The sequence below is a fragment of the Drosophila subobscura genome, chromosome O (assembly GCF_008121235.1).
Source record: "Drosophila subobscura isolate 14011-0131.10 chromosome O, UCBerk_Dsub_1.0, whole genome shotgun sequence".
In the NCBI taxonomy this organism is placed as follows: domain Eukaryota; kingdom Metazoa; phylum Arthropoda; class Insecta; order Diptera; family Drosophilidae; genus Drosophila; species Drosophila subobscura.
Window position 1 is genome coordinate 28,179,312 of NC_048533.1, and position 23,976 is coordinate 28,203,287.

The 23,976-nt window shown below is 45.9% G+C and overlaps 1 protein-coding gene across 3 annotated transcripts in view; it reads right to left on the reverse strand.

Moving 5' to 3' along the window:
• LOC117897276 (ABC transporter G family member 20) overlaps positions 1-23,976 on the reverse strand; it is a 66,037-nt gene that overhangs the window by 11,632 nt on the left and 30,429 nt on the right. For 2 of the 3 annotated variants that reach the window (XM_034806005.1, XM_034806007.1), the window contains exons 4-9: positions 23,373-23,635; positions 23,196-23,289; positions 17,464-17,891; positions 17,179-17,398; positions 13,215-13,392; positions 12,084-13,146 (exon numbers count right to left, since the gene is read on the reverse strand). In XM_034806005.1, the coding sequence (XP_034661896.1) occupies positions 12,392-13,146; positions 13,215-13,392; positions 17,179-17,398; positions 17,464-17,891; positions 23,196-23,289; positions 23,373-23,635 (1,938 nt within the window). In that variant the 3' untranslated portion in view covers positions 12,084-12,391. Of the gene's footprint in view, positions 1-12,083; positions 13,147-13,214; positions 13,393-17,178; positions 17,399-17,463; positions 17,892-23,195; positions 23,290-23,372; positions 23,636-23,976 lie in introns of those variants that run through there. The other variant, XM_034806006.1, reaches the window with a different exon arrangement.

A 23,976-nucleotide genomic window follows, 5' to 3' on the forward strand; every position in this document is an offset into this window, starting at 1 on the left:
GACAACAATGGCAGCTTCACACCCCAGCTGGAGGCCACAAAAGGGGTTTCCTGGCATCACATCAGCCATTGGATTTAATGATGATTGTGGGGCTTGGGCAGGCACCGGAACACAGATCACAAATGGCAAGTGGCAGATATTCATGTTGGACTTGGGTCTGGCCTTTAAAAGGGATTAACACCGGCTTTGAAATGTTGCGAAAAGGCAAACGCAAAAAGCAATAAATAAGTTACTTGTGGGAGCTAGTTTAGGGATTATTTATATTTATTATAAAGTATTCTGCAACGTTACAAATTTCTTTAGATATTTTCGAATATTTTCTTTGCTAATCAAATAGATTTTACTGCTCAAAAATCTCCTCATAAATTCGTATTATTAATGCCTTGTTTTTGCACTTTAAAGCTATTTTAATTGTTTAATTTGGCCAAACATAAGCCAAAAATGTATCTCAGCCACAAAAATGTATCTCAGACTCAGCTAATCGCCGACTGTCGCCAGTAAAGTTCTTCCAGCGTTTCCATGAATTTTCTCCGAGTTTCCTACGGCTTCCCGGCTTCCGTTTTGGCTTTTCATAAATAATTGAATGCCTTTGGAAATATTTTATGATAGTTTGCTTTAACCCCAACCAATTTCATCCTTTTCATTGAGTGGAAATATCGAATAATTAAAAATTCAGTTAGTTTTTACAGCCTTCTGCCGGAGAGCTCAGCGTTCGGCATTGTTCATTGTCGAGTCCGGTGGCCGCCGCCAGCTTATGAACAACTTTGTCAAGCTCATGAAAATTGTACAACAAAATATTTGACAATTTTTTGCTGTGCAAAAAGCAAACGAAAAGCAGGCAAACAAAGGCATCGACTGACTGAGTGACTGAATGACTGACTGACTGACTGCATGACTAACTAACTGTGGAACAGGCGGGCTGACTAGCTCAGGAAATGCCAGCTTTTAGTTGCTGAAAAGTTTGGCCTCACTTGTGTATTGTTTAGAATTTTCTCTGTTATATTTTTGGGCTAATAAAAACACAGAAAATAATACTTTCTTTTCGGTTTTTAGTTTGAGAAACTGAAATAATAATTGGAAGGAGAAATTCGCCTTGAAAGGGTATTCCATCAAGTGCTTAAGGTTCGTGCCGCCTTCTCTTGTGCCTTTCATTACTCTTTTTTGCCTGCTTTTTGTTCCATTTCGGGCGTACGCGATATGCGCGCTAATCTGGCCAACTTCAAAGCTACTTAACTTTTATCCGTTTAAGCCATCAACGCAGGCAGGCAGGCTGGCTGGCTGGCAGGCAGCTGAAAACAAATGGCAAAGAAAAAGCGCAATGGCAAGACGTTGAAAAGGGATGGCAAGAAAGAGTGCTCGAGCGACAGAGAGAGGGCAAAAAAGGGGATAAAGAGAGAGATAGAGCATCATGAATGTATTGTGTGGCTTGGCGACATTCTCGCTTGACTGCACTGAGAGCTTAAAATGTCTCTCGGCTTTCAGCTGCTGCTCTGCTCCTCTTCGAGCCCAGGCTGCTGCTGTGATTGCGATTGCGGCAGCTGTTTATGACATTACTCATACGCCTCGTTGACCTTTGGCATTGTCAGTGGCCAAGTAGTCAGCTATCTCTTCAGCTCCCCATATCTGTCTGTCTGTCTATCTGTCTGTCTGTCTTTCGGTGCTGAAAAGGCGCCAGCACTTAAAGTGCAGCAAGCGAGCTTTGAACATATGCTGGTGCAAGTTGCTTGGGTATTGCTCCAGCTTCACTGTACTTCCGACAGCCGTTGCGGAGGAAAACAAAAGGGTTTCCACAACAACATTGTTGGCTGCCCGCCTGCCTCGCCTGCCTGCTTAGAAATGCAAAGCAGCGTGCAGCGGCAAACACAACACACAAAGTGATTTTTATATTAAGACCACAAGTGCCTTGCAACCCGACCACGACCCACCACCACGCTCATCGCTGGGCTGCCGCTCTGCTGCCATTATGATGACTTGCAAGGCACGCTGATTGCTACAGAAAAAGAGAGAAAGGGAGAGAGAGGATCTCTAGGCCCCGTCTCAGCGTCTCGGGTTAGGGTTTGGCAACTGCTTTGGGTTTTTGTGTTTCCTATGCGGGTGCATGCTGCGCGTGTGTGTGTGTGTGCGTTGCATGAGATAATCTCTGGGCTATGTGCGTGCCACACGCCAAGCACGCAAGCATCCTTGGCTCTAGGCATCCCGGGATGCACAGCCAGAGCCACAGTAAGCGCGGATTTTTTGATGGTTAATAAAAATTCCAACATTGTCTCGTGCAGTTCATCATGGCCAAGCCATATAAGTAGGGGGCGGAGCAGGGAGCAGCAGCAGCAGCAGCAGCAACGAGCGATGACAACATTAAGAAGCTGCCTGCCTGCCTGCCTGCCTTTCACAATTTTCCATTTCCTCCACTTATATTTTGTCTTGACATTTATTATAGTTTGCAAGAGATTCTTGCCTTAAATTATATTTGAATTGGTTGGAAAATTGTAAGCCAAATGCCATAACCAAGACTCTCTTTGTGGCGCTTGCCAGGCTTTGGCTTTTCAATTAAATCTAAATACATTTGTGTACATTTTAGTTATGGCAACTACCGCAGCCCCAGCCATGTCAAACAAATACAAAATATGCTGCGCTTTGCACACACATAAATGAAAATGGCAAGCAATCACCTGCAGCCATTTTCCAATCAAGCTGCGTAGCTTTTCTCCAGCAAATCCCCGGCACATTTAACGCTGAGCTCAGCTCAGCTTTATGACCAAAAACAAACAGAACAAAACAAAAAACAAAAAGCAAAGCGAGGGAAAACCATGAACATGAACCATGAACCATGAACACTCGGGGACAGGATCCGGATCACATGCACAGCTGCATTCTAGTCCTCGTCCTCGTCGACATCATCATCATCATCATCATCATCGTCAATGATGGGCCATCGTCAGCGTTTGGAATTTAGATTTTCAATAATCAGGCATCATTGAAAAACAAATACGCGTTGGATTTTTGGCTTCAATTGAATTGGTGGGGTTGCCGGAATGCTCTCCGTGTGCGTGGAGCTAGTCCTGGGGCTCCTGGATTTGTTACATAAAACGTGATTGGCTTTGGGTAGAGTGCGTAAACGAGCACGAGGACAGGTGGGCGGGCGATGGCAGCTGCGAATATGCTTATGCCACACACACACTCGCTGCAACCTGCAGCTGCAACAGAGATTTTGGCAGAGATCAACTGTTGATGGAGTCAGCTTGGAGCTGCTCAACTCAATCAAAGATTTATGCTGGTCGGGGCAAAAGTCTTTCCAACTAAATTCAAGTCAAGTTTCTGTTTGTGCTGACCCCCCAAGAAACTTACTCACGTAATTTCTGCCACAATTTTGTGCTGAATACGAGCAATCAATTCACTTTCACTTTGGGTAATTTTACTCACACTCAGTCGGGGAGCAGCAGAATAAATGTGGCAACGGCATCTGCATTGACAATTTGCTGTAAGGTCATACAACATTTGCATAATTCAATGAGCATACAATCAATGGGCTGCCACATAATGATGCACGTGGCATGGGCACAGTCACGAGTGGAGGTGGCTGTGGGAATTCTATTCGAGCAATTTGGTGCGATTAACTGCTCAATTATTTAAGCATCCCGTGGCGCATGGCAGCGAAAGCAAAGAAGAAAATCAGAAAGAGAAATCAGACTGGACTCATGCTCCACTTGCGCTCAAATGGCACGGCCAATGGCAACACACACACACACACACACAGAGCACTTAGTGCACAGTTACTGCCACTGTCCAGCACTGCCCTCGTCCCTCAGTACCTACCCAGCACTGGCCTGAAAAGGGTTGCAATCAATTGACATTGATGTGCGCCAGACCAAAAATTATTTCAATACCCACGAGCCTTGGGGCACGTCGTGTATCAGTCGCACAGTCGCACAGTCCTCAGACCTCGTTAAATCTAACATTTATAGCTGATGACTTTTTGGCTGTGACTGTGCCTAGTTCAGGGCTACGAGCTAGGCATACTTTTAATGGCCAAGACACAGTTCCATGGCCAACCTTGTGTATCATTATAATCCGTGGCCATTTAGTGGCACTATTTGTCGCTGATACGACTCCCTTTATGGGCCTGAGTGGAGCCGCCTGCGAGTCGGACCATTGTGCATGCAAAGTGTGCCACTCGAAATGGGAGGGGCAATCGTAAAAATACGTTTTATTGCCCAGCAGGAAGCGCCTCAAGACATGTCCCGGCATCAAAGCCACTTTAATGTCATGTGTGTGTGTGTGTGTGTGGGAGTCTGTGTGTGTTGGGCAACTAATTTATAAGAGGGTGGTGGCAGGCGGGGCTGTAACATGAAAACTAAAGTGCAAAGTATGTGGAAAGATGTTGGGGGGGACGGAGCAACAACAGAACTATGAAACGATAATAAAATTTAATGATTATGTCAACACTTACAATACACACGGCCAAGCCATGCCACGTCGCTTTACAACACTGGCGCACCCTTTAAACTTGTCGCCGCTTCGAGCTGTCAGCAGCAGCTCGTCGCACTGTCCGCCTGTCGATGCTGTCCGCCTGTCGATGCTGCCTGCCTGCCTGCCTGCCTGCTTCATTGATTTTTATATCAATTTTCACACTAATATCTTTTAATATGTAATTTTTATGCATGAGACAACACACACACACCAACACACACTTACACCCGTTACAGGCCATGTCCGTGGCAGATCTTCTCTCTGCTGCTGCTCCTTCTGGCTGCTTCATTGTCATGCCACAGCCGCCGCACACGGCGTATACGTTATATTTGATTTTTATTATCAGTTTACCGTTTGCCCGATATTATTTGTTGTTGAGAGCGCGGGGGTTTTTCAATCACAAAAATTGTTCAATGCATTTCTGCACCGTTAATTAAGTTAATTTTTTGATTACATTTTAATAATCAAATGTTTTGTAAGTGGCCGTCCTCGTTGGCACGTCCTTCATGTCCTTTACAAGCTGTACGTCCAGCATTTTTTTCATTAATAAAATTGTGTTGATAATTTAAAAAGTGCTTTGCATGCGCATCATGTGCATCGATAAGCCAGCCAGCGAGCGGCCCATCATCATCGTCAGCCTCGTCTTCCTCTGTCCGACAAGCGGTGGCAATTAAATTCCATTTAAAAATGGCATTAAAAACATTAAAAATGCATTGCTACTGTACGTTCGTAGCAGCTCTGATAAGCTCTGTGCACTCTAAGTTAGGGTATTCGTTTGGGGTATATGCCCATGGATCAAAGTACTGTGACACATGTGCCCGTGTGCATGCAATTTTTGGCTGCCTGAGGCTGCTGTATATCCTTCATTGTGGTTTATTTCGAGTCACACACATCAGCATAAGGCATAAAATACCATGACCATCGGTCACTTGTCGCCCGCCCCTTCTCGCATGACTGCAATTGATGTCTCTGTTATCGCATAAATTATTACATTCCGTTGCATCGATTGAATAATGTTCAATGCACATTTGATTATACCAATATGTTGAATACGCACTTAAAAGCGGCCACAATGCGTTTTTATATTTAATTTTTATTCGCTTTTATTGTTGTTGCTGCTGTTGCCTTTGGGCTTGGGCTAATAAAGCTGCGGCAGCTCCAGGACCCAGGAGCCCCAGGCACGGCCACATGGCAGATGCGTGATTCGATCCAGGCACGTGTCATTTATTGATTTTTAACAGTGGTGACACGAGCACCAATATCACGCGGCAAAAGTCAAAAGAATTTGATGTGCGCTTGGGGTAGCTGAGAATTAAATGTCAAAGAAAATACATTAAAAATTATAAAAAATCACTCCAAAGTTGACATCTACTCTCATTCTTTTTAGTGTTGTTTATAGTTGTGTGTCCTTGAGTGTTGGTCCGACTGATATTTATCAAACTAAACGTCCAGAAGTTCCATCAGAGTGCACACAGCGAGAAAGGTTTCCTCCAGTGCGCATCGTCATTTGCATGCACACGATGGAACTGCAGAACAGCCAAGATCACATCGGTAATCGGGGGAACATCCTGCTTATGTATCATCGGTGGATACTGGATTGCCTTCAGTTGAGTGTCCAGACGCTTGAAAATATAGGGCGCGATTTGCTGCGTTGATACTCTCTGTTCCTGGGCCATGAAGGCAGTCCAGTCGAAAGATATCCAAGGATGCGCTCCACACTTCCGATGTCAGCTTGAGGGGTCTGCAGTGCCACCGTTTGAATTCAAATGGAAATGCGTGCTGGTGGAAAACCTTCCTCATTGTGTCCACACTGAAGGAACGCTTGGGCGTGCAGTTTCACAAATATATATGCCGGCCTTTGATTACTTTTTGGTCAATGCAATTTGAACGCCGGCACTGTGGACCGGCGTAGGGTTCGGCTGAGTCTCCACGCAGCTGTAGCCATGGGCAGCAAATGGCTTGGCGTTTCGGCTAACAATTTTCCACTGGTAGTTGGGTTGTTGAGGATCCCGAACAGCGCATTGAGTCGCTCCGGCATTTGGCTGATAGCTGCCTCCTGTGCCATGAGATTTGAGAAAAGTTTCTTCTGCGCCAACAGACCTTTCAGTCGCTGCATTAATTCGAAATTTATTTTTACCTTCGTTTTTGTGTTAATTTTTTTAAAGCAACTGCAAACAGGAAACAATTTTGAATTGATACAAAATAAAACCGAGTTGCTGTGACACTAGAAAAAAGTTTGCTTTTCGCTTTTCCAAAAAAAAAAAACTCACCTTTTTTTTAACAATTTTTTCCGGCTTTTATTTTTTATAAATTAATTTTTTTTTTTTTGCCTATACGTAAACCGAGAGCAAACTGCTCGAGTTAATAGAAGAAACACGAGACTGAAAGGTTGCTTTTTCGTTTTTTTTTTAAACAAAAATCACCTGTTAATTTTTTTTTATTGTTCACTAACAATTTTTCCCGTATTTGTTTATTTGACTGCTTTTGTGGATGTCTCGAATTTAATTGAATGCAAAATAAACGAACTGTTGTCTGGTCAGTTCAATGACGAATTAAAGCCTACTACGTCGACTAGAAAATGTTTTGTAGCTGTCAAAAATAGGGCTGAAATCGATAACAAAAATTATTTAATAAAAAAAGCCAAACAGGGTTGCCAACGATTTATTTGAAATTGTAATAGGACTTGGTACTTGTCGCTTTATTCGCTTCAGTTAGAATATATTTAATAGCCTATTAATTTAACAAGCTAAAAGGGATAACGTTTCCACTGTACGTTGTTTTTTTACACTTCTAAGTAAAACGATGATTAGTCTCTAGACTAGAGGGGCTAGAGACTTGGACTACGATGCTTTAAGCAATATTAAAGGCGACATTTTTGCGGTTAATACACTTTAAAATGCTTACACTTCAAAATGCTGACGGCAAAGAATGACAAAAGGAACAACTAATTTTGTAGAAAGAAAAACCCAAAACAATTAATCAAGTGTGGTGTGTGGATGCTCTCATTAAATATTTCCTAATTTATGCTTTAAATAATTCAATATTTATAATTTATTTTTCACTTGATTTAGCCAATAATTTTGCTTATTTATTGCCAATTCCTCCTTGCAAAGCAACCTTCGGCTAGGCTGTGTATAAAAACACACAAAGAGAGTTGTTCCGTGGACGTGAACTTTGGCATTTGGAAAATCATAAATATTTGAACGGAAAATAACTGAAAATGAGCGGACGAGCAGTCGGACTGCCTGTGGCATTCCATTGAGCCAGCCACGCTGTGTGAAAATGCTCACAAAAGAGCCATTAGCAGGGAATTGGTAGACACAGAGACACACATAAAACCCCAAGCCACACATATGCCAGACGACGGATGAGGAGCAGTCAAGTCAGCTGCTTAGCCAGGCTAAAGCCTCCTCCTGCACACCACTGCTCAGTCGCTGCATCCTTGCCTGAGATAGTCAGCATTTTTCGATGGCCCCCGCGCAGCAGCCGGCGGCCGTTATTAGTATGGGGCGTGGCACAGCCAACACCAAAAGCCACACACACAGAAACAAAAACAGCAAAGAAAATGTGCAGCTTAAAGGTCGAAGTTGTTGATACACTTTGGCAGGTGGCAAAGCAGAGTTCCAGCTGTGTAAAGGATTCGATTGAGAGACACTAAGGAATCTGTGGGTGCCACCTTCTACTCCCTGAAATGCTTACGCTGCTGCCTTGCCAAATAGTTTTGCACAGCCAAAATACCCTTGCTAACAGAGAGCTCTAAGCATACTTATATTTATGAGAAAGGCAGCGATTCCTCTTGGCTGACTTTTGGCCATGTTTATGCTCGAGTTTGGTGTCATTTTCTCTTAAGCCATTAGCACGTACTCTGCCCAGCAGCACGGGGAAACGAATAGAGATTCCGTCGGGCAGCAGTGCAACAGCAGAGAGCATAAAGAGAAATATATTTATGTATGGGCAGGCCGCCGCAGGCTGTTGACGGAATTGGCTTCATTGTTGTAATGTTTGCCGCGGGACAGAGAAAAGTCTAAGCAACAAAAAACTAAGTAGTTCATCTTGAGTTGTGGGAGGGGTACGGAGCGGGGTACTCCTCTTTTGTTTTAAATTTTAAGTATCAGGCTAAGTAAAGTATAAAAAAAGGCAGGCAGGCAGGCGGACAGGCAGCAAATTGTCGCAAAAACAAAAGACTAAATATGCTGGCAAAGAGGAAAATGGCTAAAATGAAAAGCGGGGGATAAAGTACTGAGGCGAGGAAATGCAGAGTTTCCCTCTGAAGCAGAACACTCGCTGTTCGCTGCGTCTTGACACAAATAGGTTTCCGCCCTAAATCCCAAATATCCCCGGAAGCCGATTAAGTGTTGCCCGTAAGCGCGCGCAACAGCATGAAAGGCGACTGCAAATTGTGCTCATAGAAGGGAGGAGGAGAGAGAGTAGGAGTAGGAGCAGCAGCTTGGGACAAAGATGTAGGAGGACCAGAGAGAGAGAGAGAGAGAGGGAGATAGAGAGAGGGAGATAGAGCTAGAGGCTGCTGTGGAAAATAATGGCAATACACGCTGTTTTGGCAGTTGCCATGGCTGTGACGTGGGTTGGTGGAGTAGTAGCAGGAATTCTGCTCTTCTGGGGCCGACAAAACTCCTGTTGCTGCCCTCGCTGCCTGGCATCAGGCACAGCCGGCATGTAAACACTGCAAAACACATTACAATAAAAAATTTATCGTTATTATCCTTTGGCAAAGTGCTTTTCAATTGAGGTATGGACAAGCCGCACACACACACAAACTCTGACAGACTCGCTCGAAGATGCTACGCTTGGCTGACTGGAAGACTGACGGACGGACAGACGGACGGACAGACGGACGGACAGACGGACGGACAGACGCTCATATCCTTGGCTTTAGCTGTGTGTGTCTCTCGTCGAAGGATGATTGATGCTGCCGCTGCTGGACGACTTCATTAAATTCGCTGAAAATATCCCAAATATCCGTCATGGAATATATTTTCTTTTCTTTTCTTTTCTTCTCTTTATGCGTAATGTAATAGTCAAACAATTACCGGGCGATGCCGCAGTGTTGATTTCCCTCATCATATTTATTTAGATTTTTGCCAAAGCAATTTGCATGCGAATGTGCGGCAAGTGGGGAAGAGACTCAGGGGCATGGGGCTGGCAGATACGTGAAGCTTACACGCTTAAGCTTGAAGCGACAACTCCATTTATATTATTTCGTTTCCCCTTTGGAAATTAATATGTCATTTTTGTCACCTACACAAAGACCCCCACACACACACGGGGGGAGCGAATCCTGGCAGATAAAGTGAGAAAAGGACACGCCAGCCAAAGGAGAGACAGGAGAATGCCGAGCAGCAAATGTTAAGGGGAGGTTGTGCCCCCAAGTAGAATGGAACCAAAAAAATAAGAGGAAAAATACAGCAGAATGTGAGCTGAGGGGCTGGGGCTAAAGGGGGGCGGTGGGCGTGTGAAAAGGAGCAAAAAAATATGCAAATAAAATAAAATAAAAATGTGTGTCCTGTCATGTCAATATTTGCCGCCGCCAGCAGATGAACTCAATTTGCAATTGGCATTGAGTGGGACACAGCCAGCGACATGTGTGTGACACAAGGTGTAGATTGGGTCCACACACACACACACACACACAGACACAGAGACATCCACACACACTTTAATGGCAAATCATGGGAAAATTGATTGACATTTTCATTACACAATTTGCACAGACAAAAGCAAAACGGATCAAGCGAAATGCGAGAAGGAAGGGTTTTCGCCTCGCAAATATTGTTTGCTGCTGCTGGCTGCTGCACCGCAAATAATTAATGCCACTCATTAAAATAATAAAGTGCGCATGTATGAGCGATGAGGCATGCAGCAGGCAGCTTGCAGCAGGCAGCATCAAATGTGCCTTGAGTAATTCAGTTTTAATTGGGGGAATATTGAATAATTGAAGACTTGCTTGAAGATCCTGATGGATCGCCAGGCAAAATGTTAATTATCCAGCATTAATAATGGCACAGGCTAACCACTCCACCTGCTTATTATTAAGGCACAAAAACATCACTCAGACATGACAGGTTGACCTGGGCCCAAGACTAAGCAGCAAATATTGCCATTAAATTCTGCTAAAGGTTTCCTTCTGTTGCGTTGACACTTTGTGTAAAGTGCAGGCCCATTGAAGAACAACAGACAATTGACTTTTTGGGAGCAGACGCTGAGCATTAAATTAATTGAGCAATTAATTAACACACCATTGGCAAGAGGCACAAGGAAGGAGCAGCAGCAGCAGCAGCAGCAGCAGCTCGAGCCTCTGCTGAAGCCACAAACAAAGGAAGGAGCAGGCAGCCATTGAAGACAGCTGCCGACAAGAGATGTGAAATGGGAATGGAAATGGAAGCACAATGGCTTGGCTTGGGTTGGGTTGGGTTGGGTCTGGGGTTTGCTGTTATTAAAGCTTCGCGGAGCACGTGAAATTATGAAGTTGAAAAATTAATTCAGCGGCAGGACAGACGGCCAAAAACTTTGAACTTTCAATTATGTGCAAAGAGATAGAAGCAAGTCGGATGGGATGGGCTGGGTGGGGACTCTGTGTAAATGAAAATGAGATTTTTGCTGCCGCTTGGATGCTGCAAAATTTTCCAATTTGTGTGCTCGAGTGGCGCCGTCAGCTACACTCGAGTAATCAATGACTGGAAGAAGACTCCAGCAATGCGACTCCCTGACTGCTGCTGCTGCTGCTGCTGCTGCTGCTGCTCCCCGCACAAAACCCAAAGCGGAATGTGTAAAAATTAATGGCAAATGCGGCACCCTGCTGCTTGCTGCTGCTTGTCCTTTTGGCACTTGGAAATGTTATAGATTGCTGACGGATATCTAATTGTAAATACACACGTCTCGGACGCGCAGCAGCCAGCACTCCAAAATGGCACCACCGCCAGAGGGACTGGGACTGAACTGAATTGAACTTTTGCCATCGATGCAATCCGACAGACAGAGTCACGGGCAGTCACTGACGACATGTGTGTGGATCAAGTTACTGTTGTTTCCAGCCAGCCACGCCCCATGCCGTGCCCTGACCTACATATGCATATGTAACACCTAAAAGCACATGGCTCCGACTCTCTTTTTTACTCTCCTTTTTTGTGGAAACTCCTGCTTGCCTCGCCAGGCACTTTGTTCGCTTGTTAGGTTGCATTTTCGTGTTAAGCGGCTGCCTGGCTGCTGCCCTGCTCCTGCTCTCCCTGTGGCACTCCACTCAATGGTCTCGTACATGCATTTCCGGTTTAATTGATTTTGCCACAAAATGTGAAATGTGTCGAAAACGAGCCACACCCCCAAGGCCGCCACAAAAACCAGAGCGAACTTGGGGGAACTCTCCTCTGTGCTTCTTTCTGGTTCTGGTCTTTGATTGCAGATACTTGGTAAATAAATATTGGCAAAACCAATGACTGATTGAAAGGACCACACAGGCGGCAGCACCATGAAGGAGCAGGAGACTGCCGTCTGTGGCTCTCTGGGAATTTTCACAAGTTTTGCAATCAAAGCAAAACCCAAAAAAGCTTAGACCAAGGTGAACAAATCACAATTACGGAGGAAAAGGAAAGCAAATCAAAGTAAAGTCAACTTTGGGAGACTCCAATCTCTAGCTTTCAATTTTTATTCAAAGTTTTTCGTTTGCTTAATGCATAAATGCGCATAAAATAATGTTTTTCAAATGGAAGGAATGATGATGAGAACTTACAGCTACAAGGCACAACAATTTTCCAATGCGTAGTTGAATTCCGGAACCTATCCCTAGATTTAAACATTACAAAAATTGTACAAGTGACTAAGGCTACAGCCAGAGACATGCCGACATACATAAGTGTACCCTTAGAACCTAGTAAAATCATAAGAAGTGGAGCACACAGAGCGCGCTCTCTCTCGGTTAACCCTTCTTGAACTTGAGCAACAGTATGGTGAGCACAAGGAAGACCAGCACCCAGGACGATATCGAAATGAAGCCGTTGTACACGGTGGGATTGTCAATGCCCCAGCCGCGCTGCAGAATGGAGCGCATCGATTCCGTGGGCTTGGTCAGCGGCAGGAAGGCGGTGGCAAACTGCAGCAACGGGAACATGCCCTCGATGGGCCAAATGATGCCGCACAGCATCACAATGGGCAGAAAGGAGCCCATGGCCACATACGTCGCTGTGCGCTCCGTGTCCACGGCGCAGGAGATGACAAAGCCGAAGCTCATGCCGCACAAGCCGTTGAGAATGCACAGCGCCACCACCAGCCAAATGTCACCCACCAGAGTCAGCTCAAAGAAGTAAAAGCTGACAATCAGCACAAAGATCGTTTGGCTCAGCATCACCGTGAACTGTGTGACGACCTGGGAGAGCAGAATCTCGGGACCCGTAATGCCCGCCACCAGGCAACGCTCCAGCATGCCCTCATTGCGCTCGATTAGCATGGCGCCGGATGTAATGGCCACGGAGAGGAAGAAGATGATGGTTAGAATGACGCCTGGAGCGGCAAAGTCCGTAAAGTTGGGATTGCGATAGCCATAGATGGGCTGCTCGATGGAGACGGGCACGGTGCCCAGCTTGGGATTCACCTCGCAGTCGGTCAGCATGCTCTCCACAAAGTTGAAGAAAGTGTACTGCAGATCGCGATAGAGCAGCGTCGAAATTTGTTGATCTGCGGGGGGAGGGAGAGAGATAAGTATTGGAGATAATGAAATTGGAAGGGAGAGAGCTGCTACTCACTGGACCAATCCATGCGCACGCCCAAATCGGAGGCCTCAATGGTGGCATCCGCTGCATAGCGGCCATCCTCGACACGTTCCATCAGCGCTGTGGTATAGTTGGGTTGGATGACCAAAGCGGCCCAGGCACGGCCACGTTTCACCTCCTCATAGGCGGTTTCATCATCGTCCACATATTTCTGGAAGGGCGGGATGGGTTGGTAAATGGCAACAGTCAATCAAATGCTCATTCAATTAGCTTAAAAAGTCATTGCACCTGGCAGACAGATGCCCGGAATGACTGGCTGGTTGTTGCGCAATTAAAAGAGGAACAGGGCGTGGCACAGGGGAGTGGGAGTGGGAGTGGGGGTGGGGAGGAGCCGCTGAATTATTGAGCAACGCATGTCGTGGGATTCAGGCCGCGATGCCTGCCAGGCAGCCAGAGCCTGCCCAAGAGCACTTCCTTTCTTGGAAGCTTTGTGCCAGCGCTCTCTCTCTTTGTGCCTCATTGTGTGTCGTGTGCCGCGTGTCTGTGTCTCTGTGTCTCTGTGCTTCATTTCCTGTCGCATTGTTTGTTGCATGTTGGAGGGGTGTGTGGCGCTTGTAGGCAACAATAAAAGTAACTCCCCGTAATTAATGTGCGTACTTTGCGCCAAAAGCGATAAATTCAGCGAGGCAAACAAATCAAGAAACAAAAGGACAAGCAGCGGCAGCAGCGCGAAAACATCCTCCCCTCCCCCTTTCCTGTAGCTGTTGTCAACAATGTGTTCCATGTTATCTTTAACAATTCCATTTCTACGCACAGGAAGAAGCAACAAAAAATAAATAATGAAGTGTAAGCCTCCAGCCGCTCCTGCGCCCATTCTTAAGCTAGTTTCTGTAAGTGCTTCACACATTGATTAAGTTGCCGGGAGAGTCAGTGCGAAAAGTTTTGCGCCCAAAAGTTTTGGCCTGCCACTTGGGTGTGTAGGCCGCAGACTAGCGCGAGATTTTCCTGCCACAAAATGTGCGTTTTGGGTTGGGTTTGGGTCTGGGTTTGGGTTTAGGCTGAAGCGTGTATTGGCATGTGTATTTGGGCTAAGCTGAAGCAATTTTGCGGCTTCGATATGCAGTTATTTAAAGCACAAAAAAGGGAGAGGGAGAGGGTTAGGGCTGGGAAGAGGCATAGAAACGGGCATGAAATCTACGCAATTGCCGCATTAATGCCAAGACAAATGAAGACATTCCGCAAACGGATCTGTGCCCAGGGTACAACTGTGTGCCTTTAATTGCCACTCATTAGATTTAATGGCCATGCTGGAACGTGTGTGGAGAGCACACCTTCAAGTTCTGCAGCTTGTTGTGGCATAAATTATGTTATTAAATAGCCTTAGAGCCCTTTTTCTTCCTCGTCAGACAATCAAACCGCAAAAGAACTTGAGCAACTTTTATGCTCCTGCTTTGCAGCTCAACTTGAACATTGTTTATGACAAACTTGAGCCACAAACTATGCGCAAATGAAGTCAACTTTGGTCAGCTGAAGCAGCAGCAGCAGCAGCAACGCAAATGAGCTCGAAAGAGGAGCAAAGCAAAGGGAGCAAAAAGTTGCCCCACCTTGGCAATTTTCTTGTTGCGCCAAGTTGCCTCATAAAATCTTTGCCCACAAGTGGCTGGAAGGAACGAGGAAAAATCCCCCTGCAAAACTCCATTCTGCGTAAGTTAAAGCTTGTCGCTAATCAAGTGCCATCAGAAGAGCCAGCCAGGGACTTTTCTCTATGCAAAAAAAAACGTGTACAAGCAGCACAAAGTGCAGTTTGGGCTGTGAATGTTCTTGGCCACGCCCCCCGTGGCCTAATGAGCAGCGTTGTCATGCCTAATGAACTTTTAATTGGAAGCCAGCGACAAGAGTCGAGTCAGCGACGGCTGACCACAATATGTTTTTCAATTTTCGCATAAATTACAGCGGCAGCAGAGTTTTCGCCCCCTTTTTGGGAGGTTTTTTGGGTAAAATTATTACAGGCAGCCCCAAGCGCTGGGATTCCCACACAAAAGGGCAATTTTTGTGTCGTTAAGACGAGGGTAACCGAAAGTGCGTTTGATCTACAGAAAGATGGTGGGAAAGGGCAAAGGAAAACGGGCAACCACAAGGCAAAAGGAGAGACAGACAGACACAATTGGGGTAGCGAAAAGCGTGGAGTATCTGGGAGGGGAAGTCCCAAAAATTGATGCGCTTTTGGTGCCTTTTTTGGTATCGCTGTCATCAGAAATGAAGTCAAAAGTGATAAAAGTATGGACCACGAAGTACCCTGTTAAGATGCCCAGAAATTTGCCTTCATCCAACACCAATATGCCCCGGGACGCGTTTTGGCACAGGGCGGAAAAACTGTTATTGGAAAAGCACCAGCCAAAAGGCAACAAGAAAATTCAAATTTTTCTTTTTGCCTCCGCCTCCAGCTGCTTGGCAGATCGGCAAGGTGAGATGGCTCAGGGTTCTGGCCATGTGCTGATGGCACGTTGATACGCTGTTCATTGACCAAAATTAACTTTGCTGCCTGCCCGCTCGCTCCCTCTTCGCTTTTGGTTTTTGGGGCTGACCAGACTGTGGGGCCAGGGACGGCTCTTTGATGCGGCCTAAAGATACGCGGCCGCGTTTTATTTCTCTTTTTTTTGTGCTCTTATTTTTATCTTTCGACTGGGAATTTATACAAATTAAGTATGATAGGGGGCTGGGGGATGGATGGACTTGCTTTTCAATTTCCAAAAGGTAGACAAAACTTTTCTTCACAAATTGCCAGTTGAGGCATTGCCTTAGGTTGTTGTTGTTGCATTTCCGCTTTCATTTATCATATTGTTATTTGAAAATTGAGGAAAAGTTGAGGGCAGGTCACGGTCTTTTCCTTTTCGTTTGCTTTTATTGGAAATATATTGATACGGCACCCAAATGTTGTCTCAATTTGATTGTCTTTGCCGTGGCAGGACAATTGATTGTCGATGCCAATTTCCAGCTTGGACGTTGAATAAAATAATATTTTTTTGCCAAAGAAATAACCGCACGAAAACCTTTTGGAAAAGTTTTAATTTTGCATGAAATTTGCAGCGAAAATCTTAGAATTTTGCAAGACATTTTGCAGCGTAAAACTTGAATTTTTGCATGAAATTTCCAGAGCAGAACTCTACATTTTTGGTTAGCAAATTGTCGTGTCTTGTGTTTGTGTTTTCCTCAGTAAAACTAATCGAGAAAAAGGCTCCACTTGTTCGAGTTTTTATGCTGTTTTTCCTAATGTAAAATGCATGAAATTATAAGCAGCGGACAACAACAACAAGAGCCCCTGAAACTCAAATTAGGCAGCAAAAGAGAGGACTTTGTTTTTGAGGAGTAATTTGCAATAAATTGCCAGCAGCGGCAGGCAGCAGGCAGCGCTCGAGCAGAGCCCCAAAGCCGTAGCTGGAACTGGAACTGGAACTGGGGTCAGTGCTGGACAGTAAATTTATTGATGATCTCGAAGCGACTGGGGCTCTTTGTTGCTGTTGCTGTTGCCAAAGATAAGCAGCTGTAATTTGTGTGCGCCCAAACACCAAGGGCAGCAGCAGCAGCAGCAGCAGCCCACAATTTGTGGCAGGAGCAGGAGGTGGCCAGGAGCAACAGTAGCCAAGACAATGCCAAGCCGATACTTTGGACAGGCCTTGAAGCAGTTGATTTAGGTGTGCGGAATGGTAAGGGAGGGGAGGAGATGATGTGTGCAGCAGATTGAAGAGCAGGCAGGCAGCCACAAGGGCCCGGGGGCAGGAGCGCTCCGGCTGTCCTCACAAATTGAAATAAATTACAGGAATGGCCGGCCAGCAGGGCAGCATCAGCTACATGGGTGGAGGGAGTTATTGCAAAGTTCGCACTGCACAAATGCACAAACGCAAAAGCCAATGACAGTTGATATTGCGCCCAAGGGGGGGACACAGGCACAGGCACAGGTACCGCTCCCTGCTCCTGGCAAGGCTTAACATATACTCACCACAACCATGCTCTTGTTCTTAACCAGCATATCGAGATAGCGGCAGCTCAACATTGTCTGATTGCATCCGGCCTGCACTGGGCAGAATTGTTGCATAATCATTTCCTCGGACATTTCATGATTGGCCACGGCCACTTTGAGGCCAGTCGGATCATGCCCGATGGCATAGCAAAACAGCAAAATCTGCACCACAGGCAGACCCACAATGAACAGCATTACACTGAGGACGGACAAAGTGTATCAAAAGTTAGTTGAAAATAGGCAGAAATTGGACCCCCAACTCACCCCACATTGCGCATCATCCAGAGAAAGTTCTTCCAAATGAGCGCGTGCAAATGATGCGACTGCATCACATGAAGATTGTACCAAAAGGATGTGGGTATCTCCTGGGCTGGCGGCAGGGGTGGTGCCACGGGCGCGGTGGTCGTAATGGGATCCCTGGCAGCCGAGGACATGGAAATGTTGTCGCCAAACTCGCCGGAAATCTCCGCCGCATGCTGCTCGTCGGACATGTCCAGCGCGGGATTGGAGATGGCTGGCACCGTCACCTGTTCGACTATCTCCTGGGCAATGGACGAGCGCCGCCGCTTGCCCATGTTCTGCATGACGGAGAGCTTCAGAAAGACCGCCTCCAGTGAGTCGGCGTTGTATTGCTGCCGCAGATAGTTCGGGGACTCCTCCGCCAGCATCTTGCCGCCGCGCAGCAAGCCAATCTGTGGAGCGAGAGAGAGAAAACAAATTGATTTGGTGCGTGATCCAACCGAAGAGAGTGTCGCTGAGGCAATTAAACTTTTTTGACTTTGATGGAGAGTCGTTTCGAGTCACTGCCTCGCCCAATCTTTTGTCAAGTTGTTGGCCAATGCCAAAATTATGCACAACTCTGGGGCCCAGAGTTGCCCAGCGTCGTTGAAAAGTTTTATTGACTCGAAGTTCGGTGTAATCCTTGTAGTGCCTTGTCCTTGCAACGTGCGGAAATTAACTTAATTGATTTCTGTGTCCGCACATGGCCAGCCAGACACCGAGACACACACAGGGCCATGCTCTGTGTGCTGTGTGCTGTGCCCTGTGCCCTGTGCCAAGTTGCTGGCCAAACTTTGCCGCCTGCTACAAAACTTGTATCTTCAGCGTCAACTGGCTGGGTCTTGGCTTGTGCCCATCAATTCCAAACGCTCACTGGGTGGCTTCATTAGGCATGCACATGAGTGGGCACCGAAATATCTATCCTCATCCTCCCCCACTGCACATCGAATTTTCTATGCTAAATAAAGCCACACAGCCAGTTGCAAAAGTTTTGCTGCTTGATTTGGCTTTCGTTTTGTGATTTCTTCGTCCAGGAAATCGCCCATTTCCTCCATCACCGCTGGCTGTTGTGTTTGGCTCCCCGCTCTCACTCTCTCTCTCTCTCTCTCTGTGTCTTTTTGACTTCTCGTAGAGCCAATTAACGTCTTAATTGAATTGCATTGGCTGCAAACCAAATTAGAAACTTCCTGAAGGCAATTGTAGCTCGCAGACGTATGAGACTCGTGGGGCATGATTATGGCTGTGGCGCAGTTTTTTTTTTTGCATGCCATAAATAATTTTCCCTATTTTGCACACACGCAGCGGAAATGTTAGAATTGAAAAATGCACACGATATTTATGGCCCCGGTACTGGGGTTACGTACTCTCAGCTCTAAGTGGAGTTGGGAATTTATGCGGGCAGAATATATATATTTAAAGTTGATTTATAATCAAGGTTGCGCTTATTATATGCGGAATATTAGCTGGGAAATGGTAGCTGGGAATGGTGGGGGAATTTTTGTTGTAAAAATTTCTCACTTTCCGTGGCAAAAGGTTCTCCCTTTATGTTTCTATTTTACAGCCACACGGCTAGCCTTTGCCCTAATTGGCAAATTCCTCTACTAAGACATTGCCTAGACTCAACTTTAACAGCTAAAAACCAACTAAAATCTGCAGGCAACTCCTCAACTATTCCATTTTGCCTTTTAGGTGCGACAGACTGAAAACTTTATTGCCGTGCGCATAAAAGGAGGTTCCCCATTCGCTCGTTTGCGCTATGTGAATTGTTAATATTTTAATATTATTTTTTATACAGCAAGCAGGGAGCTGGCTTAATGCATAATAACATGCCACGTGTAACTTCGCATTAAAATGCCAATCAAAGTGGTTGGGCCAGCAAAGCCATCAGCAGGATACACCAGGAAATGCCACGGAATGGTGGCTGAATGTTTAATCAAACAGCAAAATCCACTGGCCCCATGATCTTGTCTGTCATTCATCAGCTTTAGCAATTATTTCAACTGTCCATTTGCATTTTGGCTGCCCCTTTCTTACACTCCTCTTTTTTTTGGATATTCAAAGGCAACATGCGGAAAATTACGCGACAGAAAAAGTGGAGCGTTGGAGGAAATGCAAACTGGAAACAATATAAACTATTAAAAGGCGCAAGGCAAAAGGCAGAAGCAGCCGGAGAGGCAGAAGGCAGCAGGCAGCCGGGACGAGAGTAAATGCTGTCGCAGTGGCAGTGGCAGTGGCTGTCCCTGGTCCACTCGTATCCGTAACAATATATCCATCACATAATGTTACGCTCCCTGATTTCATTTATTAGAGCTGAAAGTGCTGCATGCACAGTCACAGACAGTGCTCCAAGTGCTCCAGTGCCATGCCCACACACTGTACTGTCCCCACGCTCTGTCTTCAGTGTGTGGTGGCCATGTGGCGTATACGCGATTGCTCTCTATATACACTGCCAAAGGACATGCCCAACATTACAATGTGTTTGCAAGGCAATTTAATAAATATAATTATTAACTAAAGATTAAAAAGAGTGAAAATTGCTGTCAAAATAGAGCAAAATTAGAGCAGAAATTTTGCATTAATTCTGTAAGTGCATTCTTAGCTTCGACTGCCGCTCGCCACTGTCGCTGCTGCCTGTCCTTGTCTTTGTTTTTGTATTTTAGCTTCTGTCTCTTTTTGGGTTTTCTTTCCCTTTTTTTTGTGTGTTTGAGCCAACAATTTCCCAGGAGCCAAGGCAAAGGCAGAGCTGACATTAAATTTGGGGGAGCAATGTCTGTCATACAAAAAAAAAGTGAAGCGCTGCACTTTGTTGGAGGGAGGACAAGGACAACGACGACGTGTAGAAGCCATTGTGTTGTGTGCTGCTGAGGGTTGGATGACCCCGCGTGGAGCATGTGTGGAGGAGGACCTTCAGGCGGTTGTTTTTGGGGGGAGGGGGTAGTCAGTCTCCGGCTAATGACGATACCATTGCAGGGCGTTGATGCTGTGTCATAATGGGATGAATGGCAGCCTTTGATGTGCCTGCGCGAATTTAAGCCAGCGAATGCTTTTAGAGACAGAAACAAAAGCGGAGAATATAATATGGAAATAATATGGAAATGTTTCCATTAAAAAAGAACAAAACTAAATTCGATTTTAGCCTCTGCAGCGGCAGCTACTCGAACTCCTCTTTAATGACTTTTTGTAACAGATTCAAATTTAATAGACAGAGATAACTCCTGCTCTGGACTGTGTGTGTGTGTGTGTGTGTGTTGTGCGGTTTTTTAATGCCTATAAATATATTTCAATTAAAGTGAAAACTTAAAATCTTAATCGCTGCACAATATACAGAACAAATAACAATAACCAAAAATTTAAGCACATAAAAACACGCAGGAAAATGGCAGCCAGCGCTCTGGGAAAGTGCAGCAAACACACACACAGACACACACGCACACACACGGATACTCAGACAACGAGTCGTAAATGCATTTTACGAGCATGTTTAATGCTTTTTCCAAGGGGAAAAGATTCTTCTCTTTTGCTTTTTTGTTTTTTGAGTGCATCATCATCATCGACATGGAGTGGCAGTTGCAGCATCCGAAGCTGCACGAAAAAAACTAACATCAATTTTTTGTTGATGTTTTGTGCTGCGCATAATTTTTGTTGCCACATGAATTTTCAGCTTATAAATTGCCAGCAGGCCATAATAATATTTAATGGCAGGGGGTGGGGGAATAGATCAAGTGCCGTGTAGAGGTGCCAATTGAAGTGCGTTGCTCAATCAGGACTCCGCTGTTAAAATTTACGAGCACGAGTACGAGTGTGTCCGCACCGCTCTCGGCCATTCGAGTGGATGGTTTAGCATCTATTGGTAGTAGAAATCCCCCGTGCTGGACACGCAATTCTGTTGACTCAACGCAAAAAAACAGCACAAAAACAGGGACAAAAAAAACCACAAGAAAAGCAGAAAGAAAACCAAAGCAGAAGCTCAAGTGAAGTCCTCGTGACGTGCAGAATTGTCGAAAAAGATGTGCACATAACTACCTTGGACGGAGCACTTGGGGGAAACGTGAACGTGAAATTGCAGTTGTTGTTCGAACTCCAGTTGGTCAGATGCTCCCAGGAAGCTTGAGCAGAAAAAAAGGGACTGTGACAAAGCTGAAAAAGCAATTTGCTGCCGGCTATAATACTCCGAGAGGCAGACGGCAGAGGCTACTGAGGCGTGCACCAATCCTGGCTGGGAGAAGCGAAACGGAAGCCAACACGTGTTCAATATGAGCAATTAAACACTGTCACCAAAAGTTACAACAGAGACAGAGAGACAGAGAGAGAGATGTCCCTAGGGGTGCGCGCATGTGGGCCATAAATTTCAACCAAAAATTCGTATTAAATTCACATTTCAACGCGGTTTGCGAATAGATTAACTGAGCGGTCTCCAGGCTTATTGTTTTATGGGCTGCGAGTGTTGCCCGAGTGTCCCCAGTGTCTCAAACAAAGCGCCAGGTTTTTCTATGCCCTGGCAGTGATTGCGTTTATTGGCCATAACTCTTTACCGCAATGACTTTTGGCGGGGCTGTATCCTACGTTGTTTGTGTGCCTCGAATGAGGGATGAGCCAGTCGCACAGCAACTCTTTGAATGTCCTCTGGGGCAGGGTCAAGTGGGGTTAGAGTTCTAAGCTTATTGTTTAAGGATTTCACATGAATTATGTGCGCATAAAAGTCGCTTAAGGCGCACACAAAGTTAAAGAATTTAAAGAGAGAGAAGCATTTTTCAACCCTAGATCATGGCTGAGTTTTACCTAAACAAATGTGTTTAGTGAATAATTTCTGAGGCGAGCAAAATCAATCAATCGCTTTAAACGTTGAAGGTGTGGAGGTCTGTCCAGCTCACACTTTCTGCCCCCTTTTGCTCCGCCCCCTTTTTTGGGGTGTGCGTTGTGCAGCATCAATCTTTTTCAAAGTGTTGTCATTGATATATTCGTTGCTCAAACCCACTCACACTTCACTTGAGCGTGTAAGGACTTTGTTTGTTTTATGTATATGCCCAAGCCCATGCCCATGCCCATGCCCATGCCCATGCTCTGTGTGGATTTATATCTGCCTAAAGCCAGCTTGTCCATTGTGATGGGCTTTGTCACGATTTATTCGTGTATTTTTCTGTGTATTTCCTTGTAGCCGCCCAAGTTCATTGTTTGCTGCACGCATTAAATGACTAACGCAGTTATATTTGCCTACACGCCAGTCCGCCACAGCCCCCACAGCCCCCACATCCAACCTGCGCCGCTCTCTTGTGTGCGACATAAATAAATCTGAAGTAAAATTTTTGCAATGTGTCTCGCTCGGAAATGCCTCGTAAATCTGTGCCCCCGGCCATGGGTCAGCTGTCTGTAATATTCTCTTTTTTTTTTGTTGTTGTTCGTACAGGACACAGATTTGTTGCAACGCGCAGGATACAAATTTGCCACGGGGCTGGGCCGGGCCGGGCCGGGCCGGGCCGGGCATGGGCGGAAGCACTTAGCGCCGCATGTTGACAGGTGCTCCACTTGAGCTGATAAGCGCTGAACTTTCACCTCTGGCAAGAGAGAAGTGGCAGCTACAGCGGCACACATAATATTGCTCATACGCCGCATAGTCCAAATAGATGCGAGAGCGGATCATAAATCAAATGTGCAAACAATGCGTGGGCATTGACACTTGGCCGCCCTTTGGTGTCGCATTTGTCGCACTCCCCACTTACCATATGCGCCTGGGCACACTCGTCAATGTAATGCGTGGTGATTATCACAGTTGTGTGACCGTTTCGTGTAATGTCCACCAAATGATCCCAAATGCTGCACAGAAACGAGAACGACAAGCGGAAAGAGTTAATCAGCTGTCAGCGGGGGCAGGGGGAATGTCTTCAGCCATGACTCACCTCTGGCGCAGCACCGGATCCACGCCCACCGTGGGCTCATCCAGAATGAGCAGCTCCGGTTCGTGGAGCAGCGACACGGCCAAGCTCACGCGTCGCTGCTGTCCGCCGCTCAAATTCTTGACAAATTTCGAGCCATTTGGCAAATTGAGCAATTTGAGCAGGAATTCGGTGCGATCCTCGATGTCGCTGCGTGGCATGGCCGAGATAATGCCAAAGTAGATTAAGGTCTCACGCATTGTGAACTCTCCATAAAGCGCTATCTCCTGCAAATAAAAGGCAAATGGGTAAGCGGATGTTATAGTTTTGCACCTGCAGAAGGCACCACACACAAGCGGCATGCCCCTGTGCTGGGTGTGCACAAGCGACGTGAAAAACTGTTGCCTACTTTGCAGCGCTGCTGGTTTATGGCTCCCCACGGGAGGGGCAGCAGGAGGAGGTGGGACACAGCACACTCAGAGTTTTGGGTCAGAGTTGAAGTATTCTTATGGATTGTGAAAATTAAAAGTTTTGTGCTCTCTCTCCCTCTCTCTCTCTCTCTCTCCCTCTCTCTCTCTCTCTCTCCCTCTCTCTCTCTCTCTCTCCGTCTCTCTCTGTGTGTTTGTGA